The sequence below is a fragment of the Pavona decussata genome, unplaced genomic scaffold (genome assembly GCF_977016875.1).
Source record: "Pavona decussata unplaced genomic scaffold, jaPavDecu1.1 SCAFFOLD_53, whole genome shotgun sequence".
Classification (NCBI taxonomy): domain Eukaryota; kingdom Metazoa; phylum Cnidaria; class Anthozoa; order Scleractinia; family Agariciidae; genus Pavona; species Pavona decussata.
The window spans coordinates 5,159,523-5,182,106 of NW_028145475.1; the positions used below are offsets into that span (position 1 = coordinate 5,159,523).

At 38.7% G+C, this 22,584-nt stretch overlaps 3 protein-coding genes across 4 annotated transcripts in view; 2 read left to right on the forward strand and 1 right to left on the reverse strand.

The window, feature by feature from the left end:
- The first annotated feature begins 883 nt into the window (after positions 1 to 883).
- LOC146480678 (uncharacterized) lies at positions 884 to 15,243 on the forward strand. 2 transcript variants are annotated; one of them, XM_085109816.1, is made up of 5 exons: positions 884 to 1,730; positions 7,875 to 8,016; positions 10,449 to 10,658; positions 11,081 to 11,260; positions 12,459 to 15,243. In XM_085109816.1, exons 1-5 carry the CDS (start codon positions 1,133 to 1,135, stop codon positions 13,792 to 13,794), a joined length of 2,466 nt encoding a protein of 821 aa, XP_084965942.1. In that variant the 5' UTR covers positions 884 to 1,132; the 3' UTR covers positions 13,795 to 15,243. The 2 variants fall into 2 exon arrangements, with proteins under 2 accessions (XP_084965942.1, XP_084965943.1); XM_085109817.1 differs by having other exon boundaries at positions 888 to 1,730; positions 12,462 to 15,243.
- A 1,271-nt stretch (positions 15,244 to 16,514) lies between these two features.
- Positions 16,515 to 18,404, reverse strand: LOC146480679 (uncharacterized). The gene is made up of 2 exons (XM_085109348.1): positions 17,317 to 18,404; positions 16,515 to 17,149 (listed from the first exon to the last, which is right to left on the reverse strand). Exons 1-2 carry the CDS (start codon positions 18,292 to 18,294, stop codon positions 17,000 to 17,002), a joined length of 1,128 nt encoding a protein of 375 aa, XP_084965474.1. The 5' UTR covers positions 18,295 to 18,404; the 3' UTR covers positions 16,515 to 16,999.
- Positions 18,405 to 19,066: 662 nt separating this feature from the next.
- The window catches only part of LOC146480680 (transcriptional corepressor CBFA2T3-like), a 33,254-nt gene continuing 29,736 nt past the window's right edge, over positions 19,067 to 22,584 (forward strand). The window contains exons 1-2 of the mRNA XM_085109824.1: positions 19,067 to 19,135; positions 19,239 to 19,359. The gene's annotated coding sequence lies outside the window, so the exon portion shown is untranslated. The remainder of the gene's footprint in view (positions 19,136 to 19,238; positions 19,360 to 22,584) is intronic.

Here is a 22,584-nt window from a genome sequence, read left to right on the forward strand (position 1 = left end):
CCTTACTGCAGCAAAGTAAGGCGGAATCAGGCTCGGGAAGGGGGGGGGTGCACCCCTTTATACAGGTGTACATATGCTATATAGGTATGGCCCCGTAGGGTATGGTTTTTGAGTCGTTGGTCTGAAATAGGGTATAGATTTTAACCATTTTGGTCTCAGTGAAAACGGGTATGGATTTTACAGAAACGGGCGCTGATAGCTTCCAATGAACAGCCCTGAAAATCAACCTCGTTCTCGTTCTCAGGGCATTTCTCCTGTTTAAAAATTGGGAAGGACGTGAAAAGGAAAAAAGGAAAAGCCCTAAGAACGAGGTAGTCCTTAAAATGGGTATAAATTTTGAGAGGAATGGACTGAAAAATAGTACTGGAAAATTACATGCTTTGGCCTGAAATGGGGTCGGGTTTGAAGAACCAAGCTGTAAAACCCTACCAAAAATTCCGAAGTGTACCTCTCCCCCAGTCCCCCACCACATCCCGGGCTGGTCCTGGCATTACCAAGCATTAGAGGAGACATGAACAACGTCTGATTTCTTGGCTTGTAAGCTCGCTGTAATACCCTCCCTCTCCCACAGGCAGGTTCAGTTAACACGCTGAGGCAAGAAGAATCTGTGCTTGAGCATAGGCTTGAGCAAGAAGGTAGTCAGGTAGCCTCTCAGTTTGCTGTAGTTTATGAGAATGTGTATCTGTGTAGCCGACCACGACAGATCATGACAGATGCTTACAAAAGTACGCATACCCTAATTGGATTTATCCATGTGTTACTTATTTCACGTCGAAAAGACATTTCTCTTGTCAGCCCAGCCCGGCCAATTCTTTCAAGTTCAAAAAAATGAGTGTTTGTTTTTCCATGGAGACACTTCTTATCTATTCCTTATATCATATTTCATATTTTTTTGTCCATGTTATTAAAATCCAATGAATCCTAACAGTTCTGTACAAATATTTTGGCCCTGCTGCGCTGGTAAACACCATGTCTTGCGCTCATCTCAACATCTCCTCGCGAACTGATTTGCGCGTTCTGATTGGCTCTGTGATGTAAACTGACGTTTCCATTGTCTGTTCGGAACATCGTTTGCTAATCAACACAACGAACAGAAGAAACATGGCCGAGCCATGATGTTTGAGGGAACACGATGGCAAAACACTCCCGTAATTCCTCCTTGAAGGATGGACAAATCGCAGGATTGTACGATCTGCAAGAAACATTAGGATGTGGCCATTTTGCCGTGGTCAAAGTTGCGAGGCATGTTTTTACCGGCGAGCGCGTGGCTGTGAAAGTAATTGACAAAACTAAACTTGACGAGGTATCTCGAGCGCACCTTTTTACGGAGGTTCGTTGCATGAAACTCGTTCAGCATCCAAATGTTGTTCGACTTTATGAAGTCATCGACACACAGACTAAACTGTATCTCGTCCAAGAACTAGGCGATGGTGGGGATATGTATGAATATATCATGAAACACGAGCAAGGTCTTTCAGAGGACAAGGCTCGACATTACTTTCAGCAAATCGTGCTTGCCATCGATTATTGCCACAAACTGCACATAGTCCATCGCGATTTGAAGCTGGAAAACGTGATATTCTTCAAGAGTTTGGATGTGGCGAAGCTTACGGATTTTGGCTTTTCGAATAAGTTCACTCCTGGTCACAAACTTGAGACGTCTTGTGGCTCGCTAGCGTATTCCGCCCCAGAAGTTCTACTCGGAGACTCGTACGAAGCTCCAGCGGTCGGTAAGTGTTATTATTATTGTTAAAAAGCTAAATTTTATCCTTCAAAAGGTCAACTACGTGTTCATTTCCTTGTGTTGTGAAGTTCTGCTCGGTTGAATCGACGTACATTCTCTGGACGTAACGCTAAACTGCGTACGTTTCGCATTGAAAACGAGGTATGTTATGCACAAAGTTGTCCTTTTCTTTGCCGCCGGTATGTTACTTTAAACTCGGCCTCCAAATCGTTAGAAATTTCTCTTAGTTATTGAAATTCCCCCAGGAGCCGGATCTAATATCTGCGGTGGTTCGTGGCCAGAAATTTACTATCCCTACACCGAAAATTAAATGAGGTCAAGCATTTACAGTACAGTTTGAAACACACGTCTTCGAACGTTCCATCGAATCAACGCGTATATTTTCTTCATTCTGTATTTATTCAAAGATACAAGGAGCTTAATTCCGAACTGTCGGATCTCCTCTGAGTTTTACTAGCTCCACAGTAGGAGGTTGCACTTTAATTCTACCGTTTGTGGTCTAATATCGATCCATTTCATTGAGTAGCTATTGGCTAGACTGATTTTATCATCTAAAAGTTGTTCTCGATAAATCATTGTTTTGGCAATAGCCACATTAAAATTAAAGCTTCTTGTTCGCACGCGAAGCTACGAAGGTTTAGTACACCTACCCAGATGCAAACGATCAAACTTTATTTTAACGAATTTTAATTTTTAAAATTCTAATCTATCTATCTGTTTAGCTTTTGGTTTTAATGCGAAGTGACACGTTAAATGTCTTTAATTGGGTTTTCACTTTCTCGTTACAGCCCAGGTATGTTTTGACATTTGTTTTGTTTATAGTTCTACATAACTTCAGGAGCATGATGTTGAGGTGAAAACAAAAATGACAGTTCCCTAAATTTTATGCTCTCAAGATGTAATTTCATAGATTTAATAGTCATTGAGATAAAAAGTTTCCAGTCCAAGTTCCTAAGTGTTTCTTGATCAGGAAGTTTGGATTTGTGTGATGTTTGCACAACCAAGGTGTTTGGATTTGATGATTATATGCACCAAAATTGTACTGTACAGGGACTGGCTAAAATTATTGACTCAATTCATTTATACAGCATATTTTAACAACTATAAAAAAAAGAAAAATACAATAAAAAGAGTAAGAAAACATAAATTATCCGTATGATTAGGAAGGTTTATACAGAACAGTAACATTCTTTATTAAAATAAACTCCCAGAGGATAAAAGTATTTGCAAAGTATGTATAAAACCTATAAAAATATGTCTTTATTGCATACAAATTTAAGAAAATAAAACTTACTAACTTCCCTCTTAAAAGAGCTGATCAATTTTACTTCTGTTCTAATAGCTACTGGCAGGCCAATCTGTGTCTACAAATCCGTTGAAAAAACGTGAACTTCCTGTAAATGAGGGTCCCCAATAGGTTTTTCGGGATCCAGGATTTGGCTTTTTTAAAGGTCAGGATTCGGGATTTTAGCGGAAAAGAGCAATGATATTCGGGATTATAATTAGGGATGGAAAGCAGGATTTGACGATTTTACAAAGCGGGATACAGGAAATACTACTAATAATTCTAAAGAAACGAGATCCGGGAAGTCCGGTGTTGAAAATGTACAATGAACATCTAATTGTCACTGTCCTGGACAAGAAAAGAAATTTACAGGTCCTATGTCTTTACAGATAAAATTTCTTCAGTTCAGTGCCCCCTAAGACCTTGCAGTTAACTTGAGCCAATAAGCCTAAACAAATGCTACAGAGCTAGTGCACACAACGGCATAAAGGAACTAATTCAAACGGTGCCGAATGATAAGAAAACCTCCATTCGGTAAATTTGAGTAGTTTCCTTCATGATCAAAATCAAAAGGTCAACAGAGAGATCTCACCACAGTTTGATCAAAAAGGAAAATCTCTCAGAAACGTACTCAGGAAAGCACTTAGTCCAGAAGTCTAAGGTACATTAAGTAACCAGCGGGAGTCGTGTTTGGCCTGTCACCTTTTCAAATATCTGTTGCAGTCCCACGCTGTGGTACGTGAGTAGCAATGCTCCTCAGCTTCGACTTTGATGGCCATTATCAGCCTGACTGAAAAGTTTTCCAAGGATCAACGTGATAAGAAAAGCAGCCCTCATCATTCAATTGAGAGAAAAAAGAAAAAGAAGGAAAAAGAACAAGCTCTAAAAAGAAATTGCTAACTTACTTATTGACTGACGTGATTCACGGGAAATTTTGAAAACATCTTAAATGAACGATGTCTTCGTTATGGTGGAAAGAAATAGAAGAAATAATCTTACAACGCTCAAAACTTTAGCTCTTGAATCTAATAATGGCCAAATAACCTTATCAACTCAATTTGATAAACCAAATATTTGTGAACCTCTGTTAAATTCCACTCAAAATTCACAGACTTTCAAAATTTCAAAATACAGACCTCTCACGTCTCACGACTTTGCTGTGACACTCACGGTTTTCAGTTCAGTCTCACGGTCTCTCGACGAGACACAAAAATCCACGATAAACAGAGCCACAAGCTGAAAGGATACAATTTCCTTCTATAATTTCTATTTTGGCTTGCTCAGGTGACTTTCTTGCACCAATTCTGTGCAAATCCATAGTTAGTAAACAACCCTAATAGTTCATCCATCTGTTCGCTGGAAACACAGTCCATGACCATGTGTAGATGACATGTGCCAAATTGGGTTTTCAATACCAGTCTCTCGCATTTTGGTCACTCACGTTTTAAAAATGGAGGAAATTGCTGTGCAGCTAAGATCCACACATGTTTTAAGTAATTTATAAGCAGGAACCAAGCACTTTCTATTGATTAGCACCTGTGCATGTTTACTTGGTTTTGTCTGCCAGTCAATCAATCTCCAGATTTTTTTACCTCAGTCTCCAGATTTTCGGTGTTTTGAGGTTGAGAGGTCTGAAAATATATTCACCTTTCTCAGTTTGTCTTTTCATCTGATGGAAAATAAGAGTGTGAAGATGTTATGAAGTGCTTATAGCAATGTGTCAAAGTGTGTGCACACTGATGATGCAAGCTTTAGTAATGTGTGTAAGCGAGCTGATGCAAGCTCAGGCAAAACAGCAAACAAGACAACAATACAGCTAAAATTACAGCCCTGAAGTAGAAACAGAAAAACCATTTTAAAGAAAACATGCTCTGTAAATAGTTTAATAAACCGAAATATTTCTTTTGTCTCTTCAAAGATAACCAAGGTTATAAAATTCATTCAATAAGTTTGCACAAACGAGTCCATTGCTCTAATGCATGCCCAAAGAGTGATCTTGGCGAATTCATGCCTATTGTAAGACGTGATATTATTCTCTGTGGAAATGTAAATGTTCATCTGGATTTTCTTGTGTTTCCTTCAGTGAAATTTCCTAAAAACTGGCACAGAGGTTTCAGATAATCTGCTTTAATTAGGGCTCTGCAATTTTCACAAAAATTTATAAGAAAAGTTTTCAAGCAGTGCCAAAAAGCACACATTTACAAAAAGCAAAGAATCTGCCTTTGTAAACCCTACCTTTTTTGCTCTTAAGAGATTTGCCTGGTGAGGTTCTATCCACTGTGAAAGTTTTAGAAGATTTCACTAAAGGAAATTGAAAGAATATTAAAATCAAAGCCTAATACACACTGACAAATGCCTTTGTTTGAGTATTTTTAACTGGAGACCGCAAGAGCATTATTTTACCAGCGAGGGTTTGAGGACATGTCAGCTTTGTTCTTGATTATTGCATTTGGGGTGATTTCAATATTAATTAATGAATTGGTAGAAAGAAAACAAGAGAAAACTGGCTTTCGATGTGTAACATACTGTAATGCACACCATGCATATATTATAAGTGAAAAGCGTAAGGAGCCACCTCAAAATGCCATCAAAAATCTCCTCGTGTCACTTACAATTTTGTGGCAATTTTATATATTTGAGTAGAAGGGTTTGTATGATGTTTAGAAAATTGCTTTTGCTGTTATAGCTGCTCTTGAATATCTCCGGTCTATTTGATGAAACCAGTGTTAGGACAAATACTTTTTGAAAGATGCATTTGCTACGAAATTCAACAAATTTAGTGAATCAAAGTTGACTAAATTTTTCCCATACATTTACAGCAATTTTAGCCATGTTTGCCCCCAACCAAGATGGTTTCAGAAACTACAAAAAGGTCTGCTGTAATATGCTTTCCTCACTTTCAGAGGCCACCCTACAAATAATTTGTCTAACCAAATATTAAAAAAATATTTAACTTTCTTGATGTGCAGTTTTATCGTTTGCAAGGCTGCAGTTTACGCTCACAAGCAGTCCATTAAAGCCTCTCACAGTAGGGGTATAGAATGGTCAAAATGAGACTGCGGGACCCTTGTTTGAAAATCAGAGACCAAGACTTCATTGTTCCATAAATATTTTTGAGCCCAAGACTGTACCTAAAAGTATCCGAGCCCACTCAGAGAGCTCTGAATGCTGGACAATTTTTATTTTAACGTTGTCAATCTTCATACATGTGTTTGTTGTTCATCGCTTCTCACTGAAATAGACTAGAACCTTTCTTTACTGGTTCAACAATTTGTGAAACTTTGAGGTGGTCAAATTCTAGCGAGCATGAGACTCCGAGATGCTGATGCAAAATTGTACATGAGAGTTCAAGACTCGATCGGTTAATTTTTTTCAAGACTCATTGTTTCCAATTGACTATTCTGTACCCGTCACAGTGTTGTAATTTAAACTGTTTATAATTTGAATATATTATAGAAAAAGTATGGGGACAAGATGCAGTAGGAGAAATTTGTTATTTGATATCAGGGGTTAAAGGAGGAAAGATGTTTATTATAAATACAGGAACCAAAGGAAACGAGTCAATTTGTGGGAAAAGTTGGAGGAGGATTTGTTGGGAAGAAAAGTGTTAAAATTTATTGTTGCTGATTTAGACATTTTAATAAGAGGTTGAAATTGCATTCAGAGGTGATGTTTTTCACTGAAGCATTATAACTGCAGTTGTATAAATATTAATTTGCTGCAGCTGCTGAAGGCAGTCATCAAAAGAGTGAAGTTGCAAAGATTTAAGATCTGCAGCTGCTTGGAATATTTTGCCAGCTTGAGATGTTGATGTGGTGTCATTGTGTAGTTCCATATAATATCCATTGGCATAATATTTTGTTCAATAAGATTATGTCTTATGACAATATGTCTTGATTAAAAAAAAAACAGTGAAAGACCTTTAAAAGTAAAATGTATACAAGTCTAGCATCTCTGGAGCTGGAACTAACTACCTCATGGTCGCCAGTCAAGGGGACCTTCCAGATAAAATTAAACTCAGACATACCTTGTTTCTCTCCAGTCAAATGTAACATGCGATTTTCCTCTAATACACAATATTAATGCCCCCTCCCCCCCCCCCCCCCCGCAAAGCAACAGCTAACTCCCTTTTTCATACAATGTCGTCAAATTGCAGCTTGTACTCCATCTTTTTGCCAAGCAAATGAATTGTTACGTACAAATTTATAAGGTTAACCTCAGTTTGGGAGCACAATTGATCTGCACTTAATGTAAATAGGCAAGTGATAATAAAATCATACTGCATCCCTCTCACATTGTGCAACTTAATAAGTTAGTCATGTGCTGGTTTATGAAGTATAAAAGCTCATATTGTATAAACCCAGGAGTGGGCTAAAACACAAGCATATTATCATCCATGGAAAGGGAAGTCTTTTCTTGGTACAAATAACCCGTTGTTTCTAAAGTATCATGTGTATAATTTTCTTGTGTTGCAATTAAATACTTATTTAGAAAATAGGAGATGTTGATATAGCTTCGACTTGTACTGGGTGCAGGGTTTGGTAGCTATCTACTCTCCGAAGGATACTGTATCATTTTGATGAGGTTTCTACTCACAAAGCTTAATAGGTGAATGATGTTTCCACTCATAGGGTTATCAATAAGGGCGAGGGCCTGGTTATATTCTCCAATGCATTGACAGGAAAGAAACTGCTGGCACCACTTAAATAGGGAATTCCCTGTTACATTACACCTTCTTTTGTCCAGTTACGTCAAAAATTAGTGCAAGTCCCAACATGACTGAGTAATGAAATATGTGTACAGATATATTTATACGAGGTTTAATATTGCAAATCTTTGTTGTAGATATTTGGAGTCTGGGAGTGATTCTCTTCATGCTGGTGTGCGGCCGAGCTCCATTTTATGAGGCTAACGACAGTGAGACTCTAATCAACATCATGGATGTACGATACAGCATATCTGAACATGTGTCTTCAGCCTGTCAAACGTAAGGATTTGATAATACAATTAAATACTTCAGTATCATTTTATTAATGTCTTAGTTTAATAATTTAAGTTAAAGGTAAAGTCGTACTTCAAATCTTATTGCCCCGGGGCCATGTGCACAGACAGAGGTTAAACCAGTCTCTGTAGCATGAGGCAACTAGGAAAACTTGGAATACTGCTTCTCCCCCCCCCCCCCCCCCCCCTCTGATGGAATGCAAGTCTATCGAAGGGTTACCCCATCAGTATGTCGCCAGTACCCATTTATACAACTGGGTAAAGAGAGACGGTGTGGAACAAAGTTCTTTGTCTAATAAATCAACACAGCAATAAAGTAACCAACCTAGCCTCCATTCAACGACACTCTGTTATTCCAAATTGTCTGACAGAAAGTCCATCGTGCTAACCACTACACCAACGGCATAATTTTGGGCAAGCCAGTCTTGAACTATATAGTGTTTTTTTTCTGTTTGTTTGTTTGTTTTACATAAAAATATCACCAAACTCACATAATTTGCCCCAGGTTATATACAAAAACTGAGGGCAATCTGAAAAGGACCAAAAAATTTCTGTCAGGCCAATTCAATCAACATTCTCTTTACCAGATGTGTGCATAATTACCCTCAGGAACCTGCATTCAATGGGGTTTCATCACACTGATTCCAGTTGGTGCCATTACTGTAAGAAAACATCCATCCAATTCAGTGCCCTTGAAGAAGCCTTTACAAAGTAAACTGTTTCTTAAAATTTGATAGAAGCATTCCATAAAAGAACCACTATCAAGCAAAGTGTAAAACAATGGATAAGATGAAGAACGATATAAAACTCAGGCTGACCTGCACAACAAATTTCAGAAATTTCAGCTAAGCTAAATTCAAAATCATTAAGCAGTTCAGCTGTGTGCTCGGCTCATGACTGTGCTCTTTTAAGTTAAGTGCCCCTAATCAAGTTTCCTTGTCCTGAGAATGCCAGTAAATATATTCATTTATTACATGACTAAGGCAGTCCGAGGGCCAGTAACTGTATGATGCAGTTCAGCGGGCACAAAAATATTAAGTGTGTAAAAATTGGCTTCCGTTAGCCACCAACATCAGATGTCTGATGCACTCAGTGGAAGAAATGAGTCAACAACTGGAAGCTCCAGCTATATAAATTATTTTGATGATTTCTACGATTACGTCAACGTTGACCTTCAGTTTTTAAAATTCAGAACATTGTGACATGCGGCATCAGCTGTTCAAGTTGCTTGTCAAGCTTGAACACTCTTGAAGCTGTCTCAGCTGGCCGTCTTTGTTGATGCTAACATAAATAATAGTTCACATTCCAGTTCATGAGAGGGTCTGTTAAAATTGTTAATAAACCAGTTCTAGTTAAGCGACCAAGAAGGCTCATCATTGAGAGCGACGGTGAAGATTGAATTAAGTTTGTATATTTCTGACTCACCCTCGTGTGTTTCTTGACTGCTTCTTCCCACCAATCAACCTTGCAACAACGATTTTCCCATTTACTTGAGTTTTGACATACCAGACGAGTTGTTCATTTAAGACGTTTAATTTCCAGCTGTTAACTGACCACAAAGCATTAAACCAGTCCACTTTAATAAACTATTTCTTTCCTTGTTGAAAGATTTTCGTAGAATTAAAGCTATTTTCTTTCGAGAGAAGTGAGTTGAATGAAAATGGAAAGTTGGCTTTTTCGACAGTTGCTGTCACGCTTGATAATTGTTTTTCTAAAAGAATAATCTGATTGGTTTAATTTAAAGTAAGTCAAACTGATTCCTGCACTGTAATGGTTTGTCCTAACTTTTAGTTGAAAAATCCTTTTCAGTCACGTGGAAACACTTGTTGGTAGGCCCTCGACCATTATTGGTTCTCTTTTTTTTTTTTTGACGAAATGCTATATTAATAATTAAAAACAAAGAAATTCTCTTCAGTCGTGTTATAAATCTCTTATTGTCCAATCTTGCACGGGACCGTACTGGGAGAAAACCAGCGCTCAGTCTTTTTTGTATGGACATCGCTACACTCGGTCCGTACTGTCAAGACCTCAGGCCAATATTCTCCCAGTTCGGCCCCCGCACTTGGTCAATAAGATATATGTAGTAAACATGTTTTGATAACAACATATAGACCAAGAAAGCTAAGGAGAAACAGCAATTATTTAAATAGACTGCAGAATATAAACTTTCAAATAAAAAAATGAATGTGTTGCATAATTATTATACTTAAATTAAGTATGATAATTATAATAAAACAATTTTTATACGGTGGTCATTTTTTGTGTATTTCCAATTGTAATTCTCATTTTGCTACCCCCTCCTCCCCCCAAAAAAAGATACAAATTTATCAGAAAATTATTGTTTCCCTTTGAACATAACCTTATTGCATTTTCAGCCCAAATTTGCTGACCTTTAAGAACTGCTTTGTTTTTCGTCAGCCTCATAGAGAAGATGCTTGTTCGAGAACCATATCACCGCTGCACTCTAGGGGACATCATGGAAGACCCTTGGTTCCAAGGGGGTCATCCTCCTGTTCTGCCCACCCCTGTCCCCTTAGTGACAGAACTGCCCCTCACTCCTGAGGAGCATAATTATGTGGTGGATATAATGGAAGCTGGGAACATTGCAGATCGTGAGACTTTGCAAAAGTGAGTTATGGTGTTTTGGTTGATTAAAATTTGTTAGCCCGTTAACCCCTAATATCACAGAACAAATTCTCCTATTGTGTCCCCATGCTTTTCTTATAAAAGTACTGGGAAGAAGTTATTCAATTATCAGAAAATTCACCTTGGGTGATCATATTCTTAATTCTGATGACCTTCGGGGTTGAATAAGCATTGATACTACGAGGAGAAATTTGATGCTGATCACTGTTAGGGCTTAAAAGGGTAAAAAAAATAAAGTGAAAATAATAATAATAATAATAATAATAGTAATAATAATGGGTATGGGGTATGGGTGTGAGAATTAAATAAATCAATAGATGAGTATGCATGGTTTTAGATAGGCCGATGTAGAGATAGCAATGTCTCTTGTTAATATTGATTGTTATTTTTTGCAATATTTTCAGGTCCTTGGAAAACAACACATATGATCATGTTACAGCTACATATTACCTTCTAGCAGAACAACTTTTACGACGTTTGAAAACAACAAACAACAGCTTAGAGCCTGCCATCAGAAGAAGAAGGACTAATGGACGGTTTTCTTTGCCGGAGAATAGGAGGCGAGACCGAGATCCAAATGCAAGGTATTCAGTAACTACCTATTTGTAATGTCTATAATGACTATAAATAAATTTGTAAATGTAATGGGTCAAAAGATATTTTGCATCAGTGGTATTGTCTGGCTAAGGAACAACCAAAGTCCACTCTTTATTTTAGTATGAAGTGAAACATCTACACAGTGGCTATTTTTATTTTTGATCTTGTTAAATAAAGGTTTTCAATACATTCTAGACTCCCTGGGCAAAATTTGTATTCACAGTATTGAACCAGAACTACTTTGCATACGAGGCTTAAGTGGGGGAATCTTTTGACACACAAACATTTTTTTTTTAATATATTCCCCCACTAGAGCCTCCATTGCAAGTTAGGGGCCAGTTCAATACAGAGTGTATGAACATAGTCTATTCTCGATCACTTAGCAGCTCGTTTGTCACTGTGAGGGGTATAAAATGGTAAATCCACGAGTTTGCCAGACTGCGAGACCCTTGTTAAAAAAAAAAAACAAAATGAGCAAAGGCTAAAGCCAATTAAATGCGCTGTAGCTAGCAGGGAAAATGAGATTTTGTTGCCTAGTCTACAAAATCCAAGATTCTGAGACTTCTACTGAATTTTGCAAGACTTGTGACGGATATATCAAGGGACCATTATGCACCCCTACTGTTCCCCTACTGTGGCTTGGACATTTTCCTGTTTCTTTCATGTAAATGCCAATACCTGGGTACTATCACATAGGGGAAGGGCATTGCTGGAATTGACTGATACCAGGAGCATATAAAAATCTGTCTATACATGTCTGTCATGTTAGGAACCCTACTGATCAGCAAAAACCTTAAGAACTGAAAACGATATGAGTTGTTGTACGTTATGTTCGTGTACATACAGCTGCTTGAAGTTTGTGTTTTGAAAGTCTGGTTCTACTACTGTTATACTTTTGTTCGGAAAGGTCTTCCCTCAGACAACCATACAGATACGTTGCATCCTAATGACGAATTAGACAAACATTTAATCTAGCAGAGCTGGACGTCTAGATTTTGAGGAATTATTACTAAAATAGAATGCTATTTTGTACTTACAATTGTCTGTCAGGTTTCTGCAGTTTTGAGTTAGCGGGGTTCTACAGTAGATTTATGATTATAATTGGTCAGGTAACCATACGACGTCGGCTGGAAATCCAGCGGACTACCCATCTGAAAAGTTAATTTTGGTGTGATGTTTTTCCAGCAGCATTCCTGCCGTAGAAGTGATTGAAGACAAAGAAAATGAATCTGAAGTTCACTCCGATACTGAGTCAGGCTCAAACGCCCCGAGAATTCGCCGCAACTCCTCCGGTAGACTGGCGCCTAGGGAAGGACAAATGCTGAATGAAACAATCAAGGCACACGCAATCGAGGCTGATGAAGTCCTGCATAGCTCGATGGAAGAGGACGACCTTGTACCCACAAGTCTTACTAGAACACACGGAAAGTTCCCCTCGACGAGCGCACTTCCTGATCACCAACCCTCCACGTCGACAAACTCGCAGTTTTCCACTGAAAGCATGCATACTCCTTGCCTTCCATCTTTGTCACGACCACACGAAAGGAAATTCGCCCGCCATGGTCGTTTGGGAAAAGCAAAGAGCACTCCATTGGCGCTAAATCAAATTCACGAGGAGCGGGAGTCTGATTTAGATGACAGTCCTGTTAACTCACCGCGTGTTGAACGGACTAAAAAGCATCTCGGGGGAGGGTTGATGAAGTCGAAAAGGACAACACGCCGCCTGTCCCCGGTCCCCTCAGGAGGCAGCCGGCGTTCTTCAAGTTGCAGTAGTTCAGATGAGGACGAGATAGAAAAACACATGCGTAGACTTAAAACTAACTCTGGGTGTAAACTGAATTCAAGGCGGACAAATACTGAGGATGGCAACTCTGACGGTGATAGCGGAGGAGGGACTGGGGTCGGAGGTGGCAGTGGTTTGAGAAATAGGGGTCCAGGCCCCTCTGAAAGTAGCTCGAATGTGGAGCAATCAACGTCAAATAAAAGTCCTCCATCAAACCAAGAGAATAACGGGAAAAGCACCTGTTTGAATTTGACTTTGAATGGATTCGTTCCACTGTGTGAGGACCTCGGTGTTATAGAGGAGAGCAACAAGGAAAACGTCGATAACAACAACATGAATAACGATGTGGAAGAAGCGGAGAACAAGGCAAAATCAGAAGCTTGCAACGGTAAAAGAAGCCCACTGATTGAAGAGTGTGATGTTTTAAGTTCCAGAAGTGATGGGGATCAAGATCGAAACAGTTTTAGCAGAGAGAAAAGAACTAGCGCATCAAAATACATTCGCAAAAATGACTGCGATGGAGAAAATAGAACGTTAACGTGGAGTAATTCCGATGAGCAACAAATCAACAGAAACAAGAGCAATTCTCTAGAGGGTACAGTTAGCTTAGAGCTTACAGACATGAGCCTGCAGTCCAAGGATACTAGGAGCCTAGTTGAGGACACCAAGAAAAACATGCGCTTACTTCAGAACCCTACGATGCAAACGGTAACAAGCAATTGCTGTCAAATATTTTGATTGCACTTTTTTAGTTTGATGTATGTACAGGTCTTTCGTTATATCTCTACCTTTTTGGTTTTTAATTTTCCAGTTTCATGGAACATCAATTAGATTTCCGTATAAATAGTCTGCAAATCATGTAAAGTCAAGGATTTTATAACGCTTTTGAAATTTTGTGACAGTGAAAATCAGCCAAATTATATTTGTGTTCGGCTTTTCGTCGCTCGTCGCAGATTTCCGTGACGATGTACAATGCGTTGAGACGAGATGCGATGAGCCTCATGAAGATGTTTTGCTTGAAGAGAAAAAAGTCTGGCAAATGCCATGAAAATTACTTTAAGCTTGAGTTATACAAACCTTAAGCTTAATTAAAACAACCAAAACTAGCGATAAGCTTTAGTATATACAAGCGATTATTAACTACTATAGAAAGTTCGACCTAGCGTAAATACCAAACCATTGTTTGTAAATCTGTATTATTTTGACTAGACATTTGATGTTATTTTATGCTTTCAAGTTGATCTTGATTAGGAACCATTGCGCCATACGCGAAGAGCAAAATTTATACCTTCCTCTTTTTTTTCACCCTTCGAATGCTCCCCTCCGTCTCAGCAACCAAATAACCGCTGGTATCGGTCAGCTAGAGGTTATTTTTTGGAATTGTGTATTCAAGCGGGAACGACGTTCAATTATATTCAAGAGATTTCGGGTATTGTCTCTATCACTGCTAGACTTGCTAGTCGGTTGAATCTAAAACGTAATTTTTGAGCAAAGTAACTGGGTTTCCCTCCTTTACAACAGAGTAAATAGTTTTGTGTGATACGATTTTAAAAATTTGAATTACAGCGAAAGCAAAGATATGATTGATAATACCTAGTCAGTTCTGAGTGGGTACAAAGATTTTACAATTATGATCTAATAAAGATAAATTCCGTACTATATTTGAAGTTTCTAGGAAAGTGATTTATTCTAAAGAAGTAAACACTACAGATTAGGTCCTTCCGAGGTCTTGCCTTCTATATCGACAGCATCTGATAAATTACCTTGTATCAGAGAGTAGTATAACAGCAACATGTAACACTAGCATCAATGATGCTTTGAAAAAAAAAAAAAGGCATTGGCGAATTTGCCAGTGATCTCCTAAAATAAAAGTAGCTAAAAGCTTGAATAGGTGTGCAAACGACTACCTTTGTAAATTGTTAAACAGTATTTTTAGACAATGATGTTTACATCCGTAAAATTAAGGTATGAAATGTAAGTAGCAACATTATGATACCATATTCTTTTAATTTCTTAATTCAGATAACACAATGATACACGACGTGTACTTTTAATTTATTGACCAGCTTTGGTGAAAGTTGCTGTTTATTGTACATTTTGAATTTATAAAGTTATATGCGAGTTTGTAAAGGAGACGTGAAGGGATTCCATAAACTCTTGAAAATTGAATAAAAACTGAAAGCAGTATTATCTTGCATTTGAACATTTTGCAGTTATCTTGCACTTCGGAAGTATATGGAAAAAAAAAACAGCGTAAAGGATTGTGGGAATCCTACTTATTCGACCTGGGAACGAGGGCACCAGGACCTGGTTGCCACTGTGGGGAGGGACGTGAGGATTGTGGGGGAGGGGAGTAGGTATTTTCTAATACAAGCATTGTTTATCAAGGCTGTTTTATATCATAATCGGGTACTCGAACTGTCCTTTTTTTTTTTCGAAATGCTAGGCAAGACAAGTTGGATTTGTATTCATTGCGTTCAGGTGGTCGTTTTTTTTTTTTTTTTTTTTTTTTTTTTTTTTTTTTTTTGGCGGGGGGAGAGGGGAGGGGGTAGTCGTTAGATGGCACTTGCAGATGCCGTGTCATGTTTGGTATAATATTTCAAACACGAGTGCGAATGTTTCATCAAGGTTCCCAGACAACAAAACTAATGGAATCATGGCTGAGTTCTTTTGTTTTTGTTGTTTGAAGACCCTTGTGAAACACGTAGCACGAGTTTTTGAAATCAACTCAACGTAAAATGGCGGCCATGACATTCGAACGAATCTGAATCTCCCTCTCTTCGCTTACATGAGACGTATTAGCTGTTACGGTGGTTATCCCTTAGTTAATCTGATTTTAAACCGAATAAAAAGTGAACATAGTATTTTCACGTATGTTTCAAGTTTATTTTTGCCGCTAAAAATGAAATTACAAGTGTAATAATGATAAAATAAAGGTGGCGAGAGGGCCTATGAGAAACCACAAGGCTTTTAAATAATGGGCTCCCTCTATTATATATTATTCACAGCTTAACAGTAGAGTAATAACAAAATCAGTGGCAGAGTAGAATTAAAACAGAGCTGAGACATTGATTTAATATATGTTTAAAGCATAATTAGGCTAAAAAGAGGTGAAAATCGAATAAGAACAACATGAATATTCGAAGGACTGTTGGGGGCTTATTCCCGGTAGAGGTCGTCTTTTGGGAAGTGGTGCTGGGTATTATCGGAGGGAATTTTGAGTTCCAAATGAATTCGGGTGACTATGAAAATACCCTGAAACAACTGGAACAACCCTTTGTATTCGTTGAGCTTTTTTGTTGTGGGAGGATGGGGGGGGGGGGGGTGAAGCAGAGGGCTTATTTTCGATTTTAGACCGGAGCTTGCATTCGGGATTTTACAGTATGTAGCATATTGCAAGGGACTATAAGCACGAGGACGTTATTTTAATATTGGTAAAACTAACTTCACTTCGAAACTCTAATCTCCCTTGTAGGTTTATTATCTTCGCACGTACAGTGATATAAACGCTGAATTGCTGTTTGTCTTACTGAGAAATTTTTATTTATATCTTTTGTCACCTAATACATGTATATACAGCAAATCCTCAGTTTTACACTAAGAGGTTTCCTCTTCAGCAAAAATCCAGACTTCTATGGACAGCAAAATGTGACGCCTTGTCCGAATAGAGGGCCGTCGAGTGCATTGTGGTCCTCGTGCTCATACGCCCTCGGCTAGGCGGCACGGGTCGGGTGTTGTTCGGACGTCCGTCGGGAACGCTCGGTAGCTCGTGCCTAGGCTGACTGACGCACGTACGGAGACAACGCAGTGATCTGAAGTTACATTTTTCTAACTATTTCTAGTCTAGATTGAATCTTCAGGAATAAAAGTTTTCTTTTAGTGACCTAATTAGAGTTTTTCAAATGAAAGAAAGGAAATGTTGACGATTTATTTTATCAGCCCATTAATCATCGAAGAAATCCTCCCATTCGTGAACGACTTTCTCCTCGTGTTCGTCTCCCCAGGGCTCCTCACTATCAGAGCTGACGTAAGTTTCCAATTCTTTAAGACCAGCAAGGGCATTTTCCTCTTCTTCTTTTCGCATTTTGCTCACCTACAAGCACCAAAAAAATAACACATTAGATCTTTTTTTTTAGGCATTTGTCTTTTGTCATACAAATATATCTTTTGGAGTTGGAATATTCATTGGGAAGGAAACGGGTTTAATTACATGTTTTAAAGAAAATAATGTTAACTGTAATTAATTTTAGATATGCTTACCCTGTCTTTCACCTTCTTGGCGTAGTTGTCTCGTAGCTTCTTTTGCTTGTCAATCTTCTCCTGTTTCTTTACTTTTCTTTGCTTGGCCTCTTCCATCTTCTGTCCAATAGATGACTCAAGCTGCGACTTGGCAAAAGCCCGAGCAGCCGCAATTCGGTTCCTGCTTCGTGAGGCTCTGTTACCTGCTTCTTTTCGCTTTTCAATTTCTTCATTGCGCTTCCTCTCCGCCGCAGCCTGTTTAGCAGCCATCTTCTCTTTTGTGACTTGGGCGGAAACCTCAGCGGGATGTGGTCGGCCCATCCCAACCCTGCTTCGCGCGCTCTCTCTAATGCGCTCCAATTCCTTCAGCTTCCTTTCTTCAGCAGCGCGCATTCTCTCCTTAACATCTTCTAAAGTTAGCTCGGGAGCCACTTTCCCTCGATTTCTCAAGCGCCACGGAACCCTCGCAGATGGACAAACCGTCTTCTCGCCAGTAGCAGGAATGTCGAAAGAAACTGCTGTTTTCATTTTTGGAAGAGCGGAGTTAATCGAGCTCAGAGGCTCAGCAGTGACGGTGTTAGAGCTTGAAGAGGCACCACTAGCTTGGAATGCGAGGATTTCACGCGCGCTTTCCAAAAGATGTTCTGAGTTGCGTTCAGCAAGCGGCATCGCAACGTTTGTAGAGTTAATGGCCGGCAGGACTGGCTTCGCGCATTCCAATACACTCGCAGGTTCTTCCATCTCTTCATGCCGTGAACAAAGAGAGCGACTCGAATCTCTATCTTTCACTGAAGTTTTGCTCAGAGATGCATCCAAACAGTGAACACTTAATTCACAACTTCTATCTCCATCTTTCCAAAATTCTCTGTCTTCATAACACGCGGAGTCTTCGGCTGAGTGTATCATTTGACTTCCGACATGTCTTGGCTCGGGAGAGATCTTTGCTGGATCAACGGCGTTACTGAGTTTTTTAAACTTCGACATAAGTGATCCGCACATCTTTACAAAACGAACTTGAATCAACGCGTTTAAACAAATTACCGGAATAATACTTGTAATGCGACAATTGTTTGCGACTACACAAACGTGTTAGCAGCTATTCTAGCTTTTTAGAATAAACTTTGCGTTGCCTTGGATTCGTTTATTACGTACTCGTGCGCGCGCCGGCATCACTTTTGTTTAGAACGTTTGACGCAAATAGAACGGTTACACAAAATTCCAAAAACAAAAATTAGAGAACTTCTAATATTCTATTTATAAATAAGGTTTTCCTGTCACGTGCAATGCAACACCGATGTGGAAGAAATCGTACGCATAACAGCCCCTTTTCACAACTTTTCTTTCAACGAACAAGTTGCAGGAGTGGTAGAGTAGTCTTCTATTTTTTGTAAAGTTGCGAGATCAAAAGCGAGATATGCTGCAGTGTGTCACACGATTTCTGCAACTTGCAAATGCTACGCTTCCGCCATGATGCGCTGCAATTTGCTGGTAAAGCTCTCTCCCAGGATCTTCTCTGTTTCTCTCTTGCAGGTTATTTAAAAGTCATTTAGGCTTTTTGAAACCTAAGCACGAGGCTGCGGAAACTTCAATGTGAGACAAATGCAGACGTTTAGTTACCGAAACCTACTGTGGCAAACTTAATTTTAACTCCACTTTTCCTGGTGTAGGGAAAGATCTTCATATCGATTTAGCTTTTGGCAACGGTTCCAACAACCGAACCTCGGTTCGAGGTTGAGGAGACTGTTAGTGCGTGGTTACCAAGCATTGCAGCCTGCTATTTGCATAATTTTTTGCAAGAGAAACCGTATGAAAAACTTCACTGAATTTTATAAATTACCAGGTAACTTAGCACCATCCCTTAGATCAAATAGGGAATTCCATCATCTCATTCAAAACAACAGTTGAATCCGTACGTTTTCTTGCATTTTTGCCTCATTTTGTAGTCCACAGCAGTCGAGCCGGTGTTGGTTGTGCAATGGTCGCGTAAAGAAGATTACTTCACTGGCTACTCCAGCTCAGTTGTGGGATCATGAGATGAAATTAACTCATGGAATCAAACGACAGGTAAGTCTATCAAAAGTGAACTTGCTTAATAAATTTAGAAGTGAGAGTAGAGTTTTTAATAAGTTGAGTCATAGTGTGAGTCCTCAAATGTTTTATCTTTTTAGCTTGCTTCTCAATTTTGTCTTTTATCTTGTATATTTTACTTTTATGGCATATTTTTTGACATAGGCCATCTGCATAAAGAATTTGTATCATTCACTTCGTGATTGTTAAACAATTTTAAAAAGTTTATCAACGGAACCGTTTGTCATTACAGTCTGCCATTCTCCGAACAAGATGCGCAAAAATGGCGCGAAAATGGTGATGTACGAGAAAGAAATAATCTGATGATCTATTAATTGTATTATTAAAGCTATTCGATTTTTCTTTTTAACTATGATGGGTATAATTTGGCGCATTCGCGTTCTTTGAATCTTTCATAAATTTATATTTAATTCATAATTCAGTCATTAGAATGCAGACATTATGGAGTTTATTCAAATTTACGATTTCTTTTCGTTTAGAAACTTGCATTTGATTTTCTGGATGTCTAGGAAACCGTAATAAAACAAACAAAACAAAATTTTCTAATACATTCCAGACAGACTGGATCAACAAAGGTTGCATTTATATTACACACAGTGGTTTCATTAAGGGATGAGCCTTGGGTAAATCGACCGTCTGTGAACATGACCTCACCCGGCTGCATAGCATCCCAATCATGCACCTTTATCAATATAATACCATACCCAAGTTAATTATTCTGCCCTGGTGCACTAACATCTTCTCCAACTGTGCAAAATCTTGATGAAACCCCTGTACACATGGCATTTTAACACGAATTTGCCGAAGGCAGATAAGTACTTTACTTTGCCAAAGGAGCGCACTACAAAGACGAAATTCACTGCATGAAATAACAGATGTAAGAGCGCCAGTATAAGAACTGTGTAATGAACCATATCAAGCGATCAGTATACATTTGATTCTTTTATACTTGTGTTTACTGAATCTCGATACAAATGTACAACATCCTGCTATCTTCTTGACACACAGACTGATACATTAACTGGACCTCGCACATCATTCCAAATCCTTATGTTCTCCATATATTATTGACTGTGTACGACCTGTTTAGGGGCCGTATTTCGACATTTCATTCAGAGAAAGCTGAATACAATTCATTTTCACTGACGGTTCACCAAAGTTGTAGCCTGGCCATAGACAAACGGTAAAGCTTTCACCTTGTAAAAAGACAGCTTACTTTTGAAAGTCTGTTGGAAACACAATTCAGTGGAAGCCAATTCCGTTGGCTGGTCTATCTCAATCTCGTACCCAGTGTTCTCAGGCTGTTTGTCCAGCGATTGGTTCCTGGTGACCAACTACTGGCCAAAGAGCCTGAGGACTCTGGGTACGAAATTGGGTCTGTCTTGGCTTAGCAAAATGTTGACCACACAGGTACCCACTCAGAAGACACTACCAAGGGCACCCATTCAGAATGTACCAGGGCATGTACCCAATCGAAATATATCACTCAGGGAACCCAATCATCATGCTTCTATAAAATCGTCGACAAGTCCAGCCATTTGATAATAACGCTTAATTTCGTTTTAAAATGTTTGACAGATTTCTAGTGGGTATACTTTTTTAATCACAACGGAAGCCGCTTGATAATGAAATATTTTGAAAACAGACCTATTAAAAATACGAGCGAATAGCGCTGTTCGCTGGGCCAGCTTTCTGTTTCATTGCTTAAAAACTTGTAAAAGTCATCAAATCTGCCTTTGCACTCATCGCATTGATCTTCCTAGAAATTTTCACGATTGTTTTGCATGAAATCCAATGCCTTGAAGATTTATGGGCTATGCTTAATTTTCTATATAAGCCTTATCTTGCGTTAATTTTTAATCATACTTGGCGTACAGAGAAAAAAAATACAATTAAGAACTAAGTACTTCCGTAAAAACTCCCAATGTAGCATCAATTTACATATTCATTTTTTTCCGGTGAAATAAAAAAATAAACACCTTTCGCATAGAGCTCAACGCAAGGTTTTAACGAACAGTTTAACAATTGACCTAAAGCTAAATCTCGCACAAAAAACATTTTACCAACGACTGACTGTTTTTAATCACGATACTTGTATTACACCTCAATAAAAGGGAAAAAGGGGACTTCAGCGTGCCTTTCCATAGACACGCTTGCATTAAATACCTATTATTTCGGTTTGGACAATTTGTTTTTCACCTGCAAACGGTTTTTTTTTGTCCAAAGTCTCCATAAATCCCATTCATAGATTTTCCTCCGTGCTCTAATCCGACAGTCTTGTTTTGCATATTAGCAAGATATTTATAACGAGAAAATTTGCCTCTAGCTACAGAACATAACTTCCAGACTTTACTCTTGACTTTCTCTCAGCAAATTCCCAATGTTTTTTTTTTTGCTCCTATACGGTGAACCCTTCCGCTTAACATATGCTTAAAGAGGTTTTCGCTCGAATGGATTTCGTTCCCTTTTGGAGTTATTGAAATAAATTGAAATACGCTCAATTGCAAACAGCACTTATAGGAAATCCCAATGTGTTGTATTGATGTTTTCGTGTACCTTAATTACATGGTAGAAAACACCTTCACGGGATTTGAATACTATTTCCGCGGCTCTTGTTTTTCACGACGGTACAGAAACCTCAAGAAAAATCCTCTGTGGCTGACGCGCGGTTCAAAAATGTTTAATGAAAATAACAAACCGATTCAGCGAGGATTCGAAAGGGATGAAACCCTTGATGAAATGTCAGAGAGGAAATTGACTCTTGGCTTCCTACCGAGCTTAGAAAAGAGCAATTACCCAGACGTCATCAAACTTTCGCGCGGAATAACCCCTCATGAGATTTTCAAGCAATTAAGTCAAACAACTAAATTGACGCCAACTTGCCAGAAACCTTGCAATTAATTGAAGCATCTATATTACTTTTTTTAGTAAAATTATCGGCTGGCGAATGATCGAAGAGAGAGAGAGCGGCTAGACAGACGTTTCAATATTTCTAAACGTGATACGAAGCTCGACGCATTTTTTTTCTCTCTCTTTTTTTTTTATTATTTTTGTTTGTTTGTTCTACGATACCCCTCAAAAGCACCTGCGTCCTTTTTCAATCCACTGCAGGGTATTTTTTCCACTCAAGTCAGGTGAAGAAATAAAAACTGCACCTGCCTTCTAACTTCATTAATTATACCTCGGAATAATGATTAATGT